Source organism: Phalacrocorax aristotelis, chromosome 1, assembly GCF_949628215.1.
Source record: "Phalacrocorax aristotelis chromosome 1, bGulAri2.1, whole genome shotgun sequence".
Classification (NCBI taxonomy): domain Eukaryota; kingdom Metazoa; phylum Chordata; class Aves; order Suliformes; family Phalacrocoracidae; genus Phalacrocorax; species Phalacrocorax aristotelis.
This window is the reverse complement of record NC_134276.1, coordinates 151,909,550-151,923,426: the sequence shown is the minus strand read 5'-3', so window position 1 is coordinate 151,923,426 and position 13,877 is coordinate 151,909,550. Positions and strand designations below refer to the sequence as shown.

The 13,877-nt window shown below is 46.4% G+C and overlaps 1 protein-coding gene across 2 annotated transcripts in view; it reads left to right on the top strand.

Moving 5' to 3' along the window:
* The window catches only part of TMTC1 (transmembrane O-mannosyltransferase targeting cadherins 1), a 147,723-nt gene extending 141,775 nt beyond the window's left edge, over nt 1-5,948 (top strand). For both annotated transcript variants that reach the window (XM_075116359.1, XM_075116349.1), the window contains exon 20: nt 664-5,948. In XM_075116359.1, coding sequence (XP_074972460.1) covers nt 664-804 — 141 coding nt within the window. In that variant the 3' untranslated portion in view covers nt 805-5,948. The remainder of the gene's footprint in view (nt 1-663) is intronic.
* The last annotated feature ends 7,929 nt before the right edge of the window (nt 5,949-13,877 follow it).

Below are 13,877 nucleotides of genomic sequence, written 5' to 3'. Positions count from 1 at the left end.
TAAATCTCATATTTGTAAGAGGACAGGCTGCAAGGAACAACTTGCCCATCTCTAAAGGTTTCCTGCTTCAGTTGTTGACCTGCCTTAGAAAAATGTCACCGTGAGTTGGCTTTTAAGATTCGTCTCTACCTAATTAATTTAATAAAGATGTCTAATGCAGAATACTGTCATGAAATTATGGAAATAGACAGCCTGTCCTGTGGTTGTTTATCTTGTTGAATACTTTAGCATATCATTGTGATTTGGGTCTTGAGGAGTCACATTGTGTGATATCCTCAAGCTATCCTATCGCTGAGTAAAATTATCTCTTCTGGTACAACATAACGGAAAAACGTAAATCTACTTCTTGCCAGGTGCATTTGATCAAATTTAGGCTAGTGGCACTCGGTGATCCTTTTCATAATGATTAGCATGGCAAGCTGGCCTGAGAACTTGAGACTTTTTGATCGAGTGACTGCGTAATAGAAGAAAAAGCAGTGGTGCTGCAGAAAAAAGGCAATGATTTGTGCTGGAATACTCCAGCACAAGGAGTATTCCTGTTACCTACCAATATCAAGTTTTATAAACTCTTTTTCCTTTGTATTATGGTCTTCGCCATTCTTAACGACTGAACTTTCTATGTCAGGGAGTGCAAATGAGATCTGTCACTCATTTTCTTCATAGGGGAGCTACGTCACTGCCCGTGGCTACTATGAGAAAGCCTTACAGCTGGTTCCAAACAGCAAGTTGCTGAAGGAGAATCTGGCCAAACTGGATCGCTTGGAGAAACGGTTTCAGGAAGTCCAGGAGAAAGATCAAACATAGCATTCAGTCACCAGTGGAAAGAAACTTATGCCCCTTGGAGAAGAGTATGGTGGAAGCCTATTTCTCAAAGTGATGCTGAAGGAACTTTGATAGGACTCAGAATTACGGAAGGCAAACTTTGAATGCATGCTTATATTTGACCAAAGTCAGAGGAGACACTTAGCTCCTGTGGGACATGCTGGAGAATGAACGAAAACCTTCCTTCAATCAAGATTTATGTTTAGGCTGAACCCATTTTAAACACACCAGGAGTGTGGGTGGGACACGTACCTTCAATATCTTGGTTATCACCAGGGAAACCATGGAGACAAAGCACTCACCCATTGCAGCTGGGGTGAAGTAATACCTCCTGTTACTCAACACAGGCTCACCTTTTCCACATAAAGTACCACTGATGGGCTTCATTGCAAGTGCTGCCAGGTCCTTCTGAGCCAGGAAAAATGATCATAATGGTCACATAAAAAGGTTTCAAGGGGTTAATGCTGAGGAAATGGTGGCCACTTTTACAGCTTTAAATGTGACTTGAAAATTATTGTAAAGAAAGGGAAAACGGTATCTGAATATCACCCTAGAAGGATGATTCTACAAGTAGGACAAATGATCCTCTGAGGGAAAACCTCACCTGAATGTTTTACTCATATGATAGTAATTTTGTAGTAATTCAGGTTCATGTTGTCAGTATTGTCAACTATCATATGGCTTTACCCTTTGCCCCCTCCCTCCAGGCCAAATATTTACTACTCTGAAATAAACGGAAGCATCCAAAGGCAATGGGAAGCTCTAGGATTACTTGTCCTCCTGTCCGGTCCCCAGTAAAAAAAAACCAAACAACCTATCTGATCAATATAGGAGGTAAAGTAAAGCCACAGAGAGATTAGGGAAGATTTCCTAGCCTGGAAAGGTACTAAGGAGGCTTTTTAATGGGTGTGTAGGGACAAAGCTCATTTATCATAGTGATAACACTGACAAAACATTTTGTCAAAGTGTTCTCACCCCCTCCCCCAAAAGATACAGAAAATGACCTATAGCTGATCAGTCATAAATCTATATTTTTAAATACTGAAGTGGGAAACAAATTCTCTTCAGAATTGAGGCTTTTATTTTTTAGCTTTATTTATTTAACTTATAATAATCAAATAATTAATATATTTTCTCTGTTTTGTATGAATTGGGCAGTATCCTTCACAGCTGGCCACATGGCTGGGCATTGTGGCTTGTATTATCTGAAGTTAGAAAAATGCAGTACCACTGAGGCATGCTTGAATAACTCCCCGTAATGACGTTTCTAAAGCAAATGGCTGCAGAGCACATTGGACCATACCGTCACCTCCATAACAGCACTTCTGCTTCCACCAGGGTTTGTAATAGAGAGGGTTAGTGGGTTCATGCTTGGTGCCACGGCCTTTGGGTTTGGACACCGGGGTAGGTCATCAGTTTGTTCCTCTTGCAGCATGAAACTGCTGTAAAAGTTGCTATATTTGAGCTTGATTGTGGCCAGTCCTTGCAGAAGAGCAGCCCAGGGTTTGGCATTATTAGTTAAAGACAGTTCAGATTAGGTATGTGATGCCTCGATACACATCTGTCAGGAAAAGCCTGTGTGGCAGTGACCCATGTGGTGCTGGGGTTTGGTTGGTGCTGGCCATGGTCCTTCAGCAGGCTCCAAATTCACTCAGTGTGACAGGACAGCCATGTGCTGGTGGCTCTGCTGGCTTCATTTCAGAAGATTGGTGTCTGGCCGCTGCTGGTGGTCAAATTACTGCAAATTATCATCATGACTCCAGCTGCATTTGGAGCTCAGACGGAGTCCAGACTGGTGCAGATGTCTGCCCTGCCAGAGCTTGTGGACCTACTAGAGCCATGGCTGTGTGCCCACTGAGATGAGGCTGGACTTGGGAGTACTGGTGGTCCCCACTGGCCAGTACCTACGCTGGGCAGAGGTGGGAGGGAGCGACCATCGGGGGAGGAGAAGGTGATGACACGTGTTTCTGGGCTCTCTCCCTTCGAAACAGCTTCCCAAGGGAGCAGCTGGGACCAAAACAAGCAAGTCTCTTGCTGGTGAATTTCCCCTTTTCCCCCCAGCCCAAGCAGCCTACTTTGCTTTTCAGGGCTGAGGGCAGGTGTGAGGTCCTGGGGCTGGGTCAGCAACCCTTGTCTTTTCACACGACTTTTATGGCCACAGACTTGCTGACCTGATGTTTCTGCAGGTCCCCAGTGCAGGTGTTCCATGTCATGCATGGAGTAGCTTTGCACAGCCCTGGTGCTGCCAGCGTGGCAGGGAGGAGATAGGGTTGCACCAGCAGTGTGCTGTGGAATGGGGAAACCAAAGCTTAAATGGCCTGTGAGAGCAGTTGGTTCCCCACCGTGCACTGCAAAGTTGTAGATAGTTCATCACTGGGGTATTAAGAGGTACCTGGACCATAAAGGTCTCTGCCTCTCCCCAAGGTGAGCCTGCTTCACCAAAGCCCCGTGTGCCCAGGTTGGCTGGCTGCCTGAGGTACCACCGTGTGGTGGCAAGTTTGGGGGCTGGCAGCCGCGGTGCTTGGTGCGGCCCCTGGCAGTGGTGCCATGCAAAGCCCCCCATGGAGGAGGCATCTGTACAGAGCTCCAGCAGCTAGCTGAGGGATGGGGGGGCAGATACATCTCATTTAAAAATGTGTATCAGCTATAAACTTTGTCTCATAAAGATATATTAAATAAATACAATATATTCTACAAGTCCCACAGCAGTGTGGCTTTAAATTGTGGCCAATGAAAGATATTTTTTCAAATATAAAAGAAGTTGTATTTTTTATAGCAATGCTTTGTGAGGGGGATGACTTGGTTTTGTGTTTTTAACTTTGGCTTAAACCTTAGTTTGTCTTTCCTGAGAGACCTGTCAGAAATTACTGTCTTGTTCTTACCCTAGAACTTGATCAAAGTCATCTTGACCTCCTAAAACTGGTGTGCATCTAAAAGTATAATAGAGTTTTGGGTGCCCCCCTCCCAGATCCTGGAGAAGGATTAGCATTTTTGCAACACTGTCTTACTTGCAGAATAATGTAGAAAGATGAGACCATCCTGCCGGTGAGGGAGATGTTTTCGTTGGAGGGCATGGTGTATGTTCATCCACTCACCTGAATCAAGCAGGTAATTTATCCACGGAGTTTAATCCCAGCTAGAACCAGATTACGTTTATATGCTGAAAGGCCGAGTCTTCACATTTTGGAGCTGGGTTTATGGTAGGTACAGAGAGAGGAGGGCTCAGTCATGAACCCTGCTTTATACCCCATCTGTGCAGGATGATGGTCTGCAAACTGGCAGCATTATTTGGAGAACGATTCAGGCCATGAGCCACCAGAGCAGTTAAACCCTTGTAAAGTTTTGAGCCGACTCCCTGTCTCATTGGCATCCATGCTGAACCACTGTGTTTGTTCAGGACATTAATCTTGTGAAAGGTTTATTGCAGGCGAAGAAGAAGAATGGAGTATGATATGAAATGGCTTACCTCCACCAAAATGGAATGCTATTGTGGAAGATAATTCGAGCGACTTAACCTTGTGATAAACTGGATATTATCTTAATTAATCATAGGAAATGTCCTCTTCCTCTAGCATTGCACAGCTTCTAAAATAATGAGTTATAAATAATTGTTTTCTGCCAACTCCAGTGCTCAGCATGGTTAGCAGAGATTATGAATTAATAAATGGCTGAAGCTCTACCTGGTGGGGGAGAGTTCACTCTCTCTGCAAGTTGCATTGGCTAAACCCTAGTCCTTACCAATATTAAAGTGGAGAATTAATGTAAAGCTGGTTAGGCAGGACTCTTGTGTACTCACTGTGCGTTTTAATCCTGAATAAAAAACATAATTGTGTTGCTTTTTCCTTTCTGCATGAATAATATTTTCAGCTGATGGATTTTTTTGTATTTTATTGCTTATTTAAAGTTCAGCATTCTTTGCTTCAATTCCTTTTCCATCCCCCAGGATAAATGATGCAGTGGGGGGCATTTTCTCTCTCTCGTAGACTCCTTGGACCAGATTTTCCTACAAATGTGCAGGCAGCTTGTTTTGGCCAAACAGTAAGTGAATGCAGCAGCGCAGATGGCCCTCATTCCAGCGATCTCAACGAGGACAGGGGTGTGTACATGCATGCATGTGGGTGGAAGAAATCGAAGTCAAAAAAAAATCCAAAATAAAGAGCCAAACTTGCAGGGGAGGCTGGACACCCCTAAAATTATCTAAAAACTATGAAAGCTTCTTAACAGTTACAGAAACCAGGCCAGATATGGTGTACAATATTTGGTGAAAGAAGATAATTGTCATTCTAATTTTAATAATTAGGCAATTTAGAATATAATTGTATGATCTTTTGCACCACTTGTCCTCCAGCTCGGTGAAACAGTTGGTGTATGCTTAAGTCTCCTCAATCTGTATATGATTAAGTTGACCAAGTGTTCAATTTCTATCTTTCATATATGAAATTATGCACAATCTTTGGAAAAAATTAGCCCTTAGAGGGTTTTTTTTCCCCCAACCTTCACTCTCTTGCAGCAATTTCAAAATGCACCATTTTGCTTTCATGTACATTTAAATCCAGCAGGAGAAAAAAAAAAAAAAAAAAGCGCTTGGCATTCACTAGTGTTTCAATGTGACAAAGTTGCTTCAGGTAATCTCGATAACTTTGTGCAAAAGTTCATTGCCATGTTTGTACTGACTTGCTGAAATTTTTTTCTTCTGGAAAATACCCCCAGTGGTATCCTCTATAAAAGTTACGGCTTCTACGACTGTATTACTATAGAAATCTCTGCCTGAAGTGGATGTCATGCTGCGTGTTCCTCTCATGCAGGAGTTGCTTGCGTTGCCTGTTGTTCATATGGTTCTTATTTCTGTATGTGATTTTTTTTATTCCATTGCGCATATCTTTAAAACAAAACCAATACCAAAACAAAACCAAAAAACAAGAAAATAGCCCTTGGATTAGAAATCTTTTAAAAATAAATTCCCACTTAGCAGCAGCTGGATGTATGTTAGTGGAACAGGAATTTGCGAAGTCTTTGCTTTTTTCACTGTGGGATTTATGGCTAGTTTTCACATAAAGGAGTTATGCTTGAAGTCTTTGCAAAAGAAAATGTATGTAAATGTCTATTTTATATAAAAAGTAAGAAAAGTAAGTGCCATGTCTGGTCTCGTTCTCTTGGCTGTTGGGTCAGTCTTCCTTAGGACCAACCAATGAACAAGGTCTTCTGGAGGTGGAAGGGCCAAAGTTTCTTGCACCGCTTGACTGACTTATGTTTTACTGCCCATGGAGTCCCAGGGATTGCTAATGTAGGAGCAGCTATGTAGCACATGGACTTGAGTCTGGCCACATAAAAATATTGGAGCAGGCATTTTTTGGAGCCTGAGCATGAGAAAGGATGAGGGCTGGTGCTTACAAGGTCTTAATGACTGGACATGTAATACTGACATAAGCTGTTCATGTTAGGCGTTATACATCGGTCGGGAATGTGTCAAATAAACTTAAGTCTACGGAGTGCAAAGAGAAAAACAGAAATTAAAAAGAAGCTAATTTTGTTCTAATTCCTTTCTTCCTGGCAGACATTCCCTGATGCTCTTGCGTGCTCCCAGGGCTTGGGTTCACTCAGGGGATCGTGACAGTGATAAAACCTCCATTGAAAATGGACCTGAAAGAGAATCGAAAGCCCTGAACATAAGCCATGGTGGTTTTTACCATCTTGGTGTGTGCAAAACCCTCTGTAGCACACAGGGGAATTGCACGCTCACTTTGAACTCGGCTAGTACTCCCTGAAGTTCTCCTGGATCCTGACAGTGCGGGTTTCTTAATGGAATTTGCTCTTGCAGTATGTGAATAGCAGCTCTCCCTGTAAAAAAGCTCAAATCGTTGTCATCCTTATGGCAGCTATTTAAGGCTCTCCATAAGCCCCATGTATTGCTTCACAGGCGGGAAGCTGCTGGAGGTTTCGGACAGCTCTCGTGGAGTCCTCTGGGAAGGGAGAAGAAACACACCACCATGCCTTATAAAGGTGCTCCTCCTGTCTGGCTTGGGTGAGAAGAGACCGCAGCGTGAGGAACTTACTTGGCTGGACTCGCCTTTGCCTGTGCTAACCCTCCTCTGCAAAAGCAATGAGATTTGTTTCAAACTTCAAGGGCTGAGGCAGTTCAGGGCTGGTGGCAATGGTGAGGGGGGACGTTAGCTCCTGCCACTCTCCAAGCACAAACAGGAGAGCCCGGGTAGCCCGTGACACCCAGTGAGACATGGCTGGAGAGCCTCCAAACCCACCTGAGTTGCAGCCCTGCAGCCTCACCTGCCAAAACTGATTGCCCCCCATATCTACTAAAGGGACTCGTTAGCTAGAAGGCAGAGTGTTGCCTGGGATCTAGCACTGGGTGCTTCCTCTGGGCTATGGTGGGAGCAGGGCTCCTCTTGCTGCTGGTGTCCCTTCGTGCTCCGTGTGGTGAGTGCTGTGTGTGGGCTGTGGGGAGATGTGCCCTGGTGTGGGAGCTACAGCAGTGAGCACTGGTGTTATCTGCTCTTTTGAGGTACCAAACAAGTTAATGTAACCAGTCAGTTTACACAAATTGTGCCAGGGCTTAGTGTGTTTGCCTCTGGTGACTGATTTTTGGGTTGCCCTTGCTGTGGCTCTGCTGGGAGTGAAAGCTTTTCTTACCCTCTCCATCTAGATGCTACTCACCACAGCCCTTTCCTTGGCTGCTGTGGCAAGTGAGCTTTTCCCCAGGCAGGCTGCTCAGTTGTGGTGTGGCCCCTTGGCTGTGCGAGAAAGAGAAATAGCTTGGTCCTGCTGAGCTTGCTAACTGGTGACCCTGGGGACTCAGCTCAGAAAAGTGTCTAGGAGAGCAATGAATGGCAAAGTGTCCTCAAACCCTTCTTGCACATCCTCTTGCATTGGCTAATGTATTTATAACTCCCTGTCTGGCCTGCTCCCACATGTATGTAAAAATTTCTTTCCTAGGGATGCTTGTAGGTAAGGGAGGGAAATAAGTACAGGGCAGGCTGCAAAGGGGGTCAAGTTGAGCGGAAGAATGGTGACCTTCAGAGTGACTTGCTCCTGGTAATGAAACTAGTCCTAAAAAGATCTGCCCAGCTGGGGCAAGAGATGGGAGCTAATTGCCATCCCTCCCACCCTGCCTCAATATGATGCTGGTCTTTCTGCTGTTGCTAATGTTATTTCTCTCCTCACCTAAGGGAATGGTGTTTTCTCCATCATTTACCTCCCTGATAAAGTCTATTTATTTTCTACTTCACTAGTAGGCTTGCTGCTATAGCAATAATCACCACAGTCTCTTGTTGAAAAAGCTAGTCAGCAGCAGGGGCTCGGGAGAGCTTGGTCCAGGTCAATGGCTTAGAAAATTGTGCCTGATTTTGTGCCTGAGCTTTCTGCAGTAGCCAAATGCTTTGAGCCCAGAGTGTGCCCTGGGAATATGATAAAATGCTATAAAAAAAGGAGGGGGGGGGTGGGGGGGAGAGAGAGAGAGAGGCTGGGCTGAATGGAGCAGCAAGGAGCTCAGTCAGCCCCTCTATAGCCAGGAGTGCTGCAGGAATTGTGCAAGGATCCCCACAGCCTTGTGGGGTGAGTCCCACTTGTTGCTGAGGTCTTAGAGTGGTTGGCTGTCCATGTAGAGGAGAAAGATGTGGACTCCTCAATTCACTGGCACTCAGATAAGGTGTTGTGAGAGACTGGTGGGCTTCCTAATGCCTGTCAACCTGATGGGAAGGTTAAGCAAGCAGCTTTGCTTTCAAGCCTACACAGAGGAGGTAGGACCCAAAGTTAGAGAAGGCTGGAGGGGTGGTCTTGTGAAAGTCAGTAACGTTTTGGATCTAGACTCAGTCTCCTGGTGACTCTAGTGAGTTATTCCAGACTCTCCCCAGGGCAAACATGGTGTGAGTACTTCCTACAAATGAGCATTATATTGCTTATGTTTGCTTGGCCGGGAACTGAACTGTTATCCCAGCCTTGGCTTGGGAGAGGCAGGGGACCCCTCCTATTGGCATAAGAAACACATTGGACAGGAGTCATTAACAAATGATTTTTGGCTGGTGCAGACATGAGGCCAACTGAAGGGAGTGAAGGAAGAGCCGCTGCCGCCTTCTCAGCAAAGGAGCCAGAAGCCTGATGCTACACCTACCCCACAACCACCCAGCCTGGGGAAGCAGACCTCTGGTATGAGAAGTTGCAGTTGGTGCCTTTTCTTTGTGTTCCATGTATTTGAGATCACTCCCTCTGTGTGATCTTTGCTGTGATGATCATGTTCTGGAGCTGACCCAGGGGAGCAACACACCCCTTCCTCCTCCACCCAGTGTGGGGTCTGGCAAGCCTATCAGTGTGTGCATCACTCCCTGCTGGGTGAGGACTGGTGGGGTTTTCCCTAGAAAACATAAATGGGATTGCCATGAATTAATCTCAAACTGCACAGTTCAATGAAGCATCTAAAACTTAATCAGACCCAGGCATCACTAAGTCAAACTTTCCCCTTGCTCATTGTCCACATTTCTAAGGCACAGTTGGTGCCAAAAGTGATGTGAGAAAGCGCTGTCTCCTTGGGATATGTTTCAGACCAAAGCCAAGACTGCGTGCTGGGCCAGCTCAGTTCAGAGACAAAATCTTTCATGATGACTTTGCTTGCTCTGGTTAAGTGCCATGAGGCACTTAGATTTGGAAGCTTTGAAATAATAAACTTTGAATAAACTCAGGTGGCATTGTTATAACCAGTTGCACTTGTTACTTAATTTTGTAAGTCCCGGTTGCCTTTTATTAAGAATAATTAGGCTACTGGATGAAATGTAAATTTGCTTTTTTATGATTGTGCACACACATCATGCAAATAACACACAGGAGACCTCGGCTTTGCACACATCAGCTTCTTATCAAGAAATGCAATTTCTGTGTGTTTTCATTTATCTCCATATAATTGCCTTCAGCTTGGAGCTAAGGCTGGAGTCAGGAAAGCACCTGGGATTTGTCCCATTAGTTCCCTATCTGCCAGAAGACCTGGGGTGATGCATTTGAGCATGTGAGGGGGCTGTCTCACTGCAAAACTCTTGTTTCTGTCTTCCATGTAGGCCTGAAGTGTGGACTTCATCTCATTGACCTGAAGAGCCCAAAGAATGCTCTGCCACTGGGACTCTTCTCTCAAATTGTGGGAAGGAAAGAGTTTGTGGCTGGAGGGCAGCCCTGGCAGGTCTGTGGTGCAGTGTGCTGCCTTCCTCCTGGGAAATGGGGAGGAGAGGCAGCCGCAAAATCTCTCTTTCATCTTCAAGTCACTGAATGTTGCTCACCCAAGAGTGGAATCTGGTCTAAAAGTCCCTCTTGCCCAGCTTCCCAGGCTGATCCCCCTCCCAAAGTGGGAGGGAATGAGCTGATTTAATGATTAAGATAAGATCTCTCACTGGTGTGAGCAGCTGCAGAGCTGTTGTTGCATGCACCAGCTGAAGATTTTGTTGCAGAGGTGGGAAGGGAGGATGCCTTCCTGGTCTCCTGATACAGTGGAAAGTTACCTTGCCTAGTGGCTTGTGTTCATGTAAGGAAAAGCACTAAGCAATGATTGTGGGATGATGCCTTACAAGTAACTGAGCAGGGCATGGCCCTATTTAGAAAAGTACTACTTGTTTGCATGTTGCCAGAGCAAATGCTGACACTGGTGGTAAAACAGTATTTGCCACCTCCCTGCCCCAAAACCCAGTCCTTGCACATGCAGCAGCTTGAAAATGTATGCAGAAAGTAGCATGAAGTGCAGGAAGGCATGGGAGGGAGAGGTGTAGGGAGAGGGTGGGGTGCTGGGGTCAGGAAGATGGATCCTCTGGACCCCTGGCTAGCATCAAACCCTGGGGAAGCTCTTGCAGCAGTAAGAAAGAAGTGAGATGTCTCTCTGTTTCAGGATGCTCCAGGGTCTCATTCATCTCATGCACCACTGGGACTGAAGGTGGCTGCCAAGGGTCAGCCTCAGCTTGGAAACAGCTCCCTGTGCCTCCAGGCAGCTGGGCATCCCACACACTAATACTGGGAGGAAAAAGTTGGGTTTTGGGCTGGGCTGATCTTTGTTATTTCACATTTTGGGAGGAAACAGGAGTCACCTCAACTCAGAATGTACCTGACCCTTTCTTTGAAGGTGTCCCTCAAACTGGGCCGTTTCCATTTCTGTGGTGGCAGCCTGGTCTAAGAAGGTGTGGGTATTACTGCTTCTCACTGTGGTCAACCTGGGGCAGTAAGTCAGCGTCACCTCCTCACTTGCTATTGAACCTTTTGCAGCTGGAGTTCCCCTCAGGACACGGGGAGCTCCTGGGCCCAGGTGTGTGGTCCCCATTTAGGGAGGGAAATGGCCCCTCTGGGAATGAGTGGAGCCAGTGCTCTGCAGCAGTCAGACGTATGGGATGTGTCACTCCAGAGTATGGGTCCTCGAGCAACTTGCACACCCCCCCAGCGCCCTGCTTGCTCCTGTTGGGTCTCTGTGTGTTTCTCCCCAAATCCTGGGGAGAGGTGTACCCCGCTCAGGGAGTCTGCAAATCAAATTCATATGTCCTGTTCAGCGCTCCTGGGTAAAAGCAGCCCTGGCAACTGTCTCATTGCTCCTAGCAGGCACATTGGCTTCTGTACTCTTAATACAAGACCAGCTTCACAGGCCATGCTGAAGACCTCTTAATGGGCAGGGACAATGATATAAGTGGCCCCTTTGCCAGCCATTTTAAAATCCATTATAACGTAATTGCAGATCAGTCAACTTCACATCTCTTCTTGCTCAACTTGGGCATCATTTCTGAGGACTGATGTTGAATAATGAAAGTTTCTATGGTATAAAAATGTCAATGTGCAATAGTAAATTTGATGATGAGGCACCTCCTTTTTCCTCTATTCTGTGCAAAACTAGCCAGTGCTTTTACTCTCCACTGTTATGCTGCCAACGCTGTTCCTGTGTTCCCATTACTGCAGCGTTTGCACCACCAGGCAATCCTGGTGTCATATATTGCTGGGAAGAACAGGAACTTTCCTGTGCTGTGAGTTGCGTGGCTCCTGTGGGCATCCCTTGCAGTGCCCAGTACCAGGTGGATCAATGAACCCAGTTTGTCTCTCCCACTGAGTGCAAACCTGTCCCACCCTGTGCCCCAGAACACTTGCTGGGTCCCTAGAGGACAGTGAATTCCTTTGCTAAAGAGCTGGTTTGCTAAAGGTGGGATCTACTGCCCATCTGCTTATTGGGTAACTCTGCTCTGATAGTGTAGCTGTCTACCTAATTGCTAAAAGAAATACTGAATGGTGTTTTGACTCTGCTGGAGCTGATTGCTCTGAGTTTAACTGTGACATTATATTGCTTATAAAATATGCAGGAAAACCATAATGGGCATACACTTGTCTAGTGTTAATTTAAACTACATGTAGCTGCCTAAAATCATCATAAAGCTCTCAGATGCAGGCCTCTGCTCATCTCCTAAATGCACTGATAAAAACTTAGAAAGGAGGATTTATGGGGCCAGATTGACTTGGCAATCGGTTCCCATTGCTTTTAAGGTGTTTCATGTGCCTTTTAGGATCCCAGACTGCAGGTAACAAGGGCTGAGCTTGATGTTTCAAGGCAAAAAATGGCACAGGGGTTCTGTGAGTTCCAAGGTGAAAGATAAACGGTCCTTTTTGCTGTACAGAGCTGGCTGCAGTGAAGTCTGCTGGCAGTTCTGTGCTGCCCAGGTATGAACAGTGGCTTGATGGATAGCAGATGAAACAAGAAACCTATTCATCCATTTAAAAGTAAGTCCAGCTTTTCCAGCTGGAGGTCAGGGAATCCTCTACATTGCTGCTAATGTGAAATCAGCCTGGCTGAAAGTCCTGTTACTGAAGGCTAGCCCCAGTTCCCAGGACAGGAGCACACTGTGGGGTTGCAGACTCAGTGTCAGGGTTTGCTTTGTGGCAGCAGCCCCCCTTCTTTCATCACCCTGGCATTGTTTTTCTTTTTTTCCCCCACCAGGAAATTCCTGAAGAGCCTGGTGGTGACAGCAGGGGACTGTCAACTCCAGTGGGCAGACATGCAGGAGCAGAGCACCCTCATATCATCATCCATCCCACGTTCGACTGGCTGTACTACATGAATTGTGACATGGCCCTGCAGCCCTGGCCCAGTACAGTAAGTGGGAGCCCAAGGGGATGAGCTGCTGCTGCAGGAGCATGCTTTATGCAGGCAAAGGCCTTGTCGTTGGTTGATTTGGTTTTCTGGCGCTGGTCCAGAAAAAACACCCCTCTTCCTTCCCTTCCCATGCTCTCTGTGCTAGAGAAACATCCCCTCACAATTGGGTTAATTCTTGTCCTAGGCTTTGATTAATTGTCCCAGAAGTTTATCCCTCGGTCAGGGTCTGTGCTGTGGCTACACCCATGCTTTCTTTGTGCACCAAATTCCTGTGTGCCCTTGTGTTCCCCTCACACAAGCGGTACCAGTGCAGTTTCTGTCAGCCCAGTTGTGCCAATGCTAGCTCTCGGCTAGCTGCTGGGAAGCCATCAGCTTCCTCTTGGCTGTAGCCCTGGGCTATTAGCTAGCAGTGGGCTGCAAGGGTCCTGCCCACTGAGAAGCAGGCTTGGTTGAAACCTTCCTGCTCCAGGTATTTCTGCAGGCAAAAGCTCTGAAGGTAATTTCAGGGTGCCAGAGTTAGGGAAGTGGCACAAGTCTCTAACTTCCTAAGCTTTTCAAAGGCAATTCCCTGAGTTATATAGAGCTACGATGGGTTACAGCCAACTGGCCATGACTGCCTGTGACCATCAGATGGCAGATGAGCCAACATAAAATAACCTTCTGTCACTGTCATGTCTCAAATCACTGGCTCAGATGGTGATAGCATTACAGTTTGCTCATAATGGCAGGAATAAGGGAAATAAGACCCAAGAAATGTTCATTTCAGGGCTCAGACATCCTGGCAGCCAGCGTGAGGAAGGCTGCTTCAGGGCTGCCTGTGTGCCTGTACTCTGCAGCTACACAGGTATGTCTCTAGGCATGAACTGGGCTTGACAGCATCTGCGCTGTATGGACAACCCTTGAGGAAACTACAGGGCTCCCTGCTCAGCCCATCTGAAGGCTGGGCGCTGCC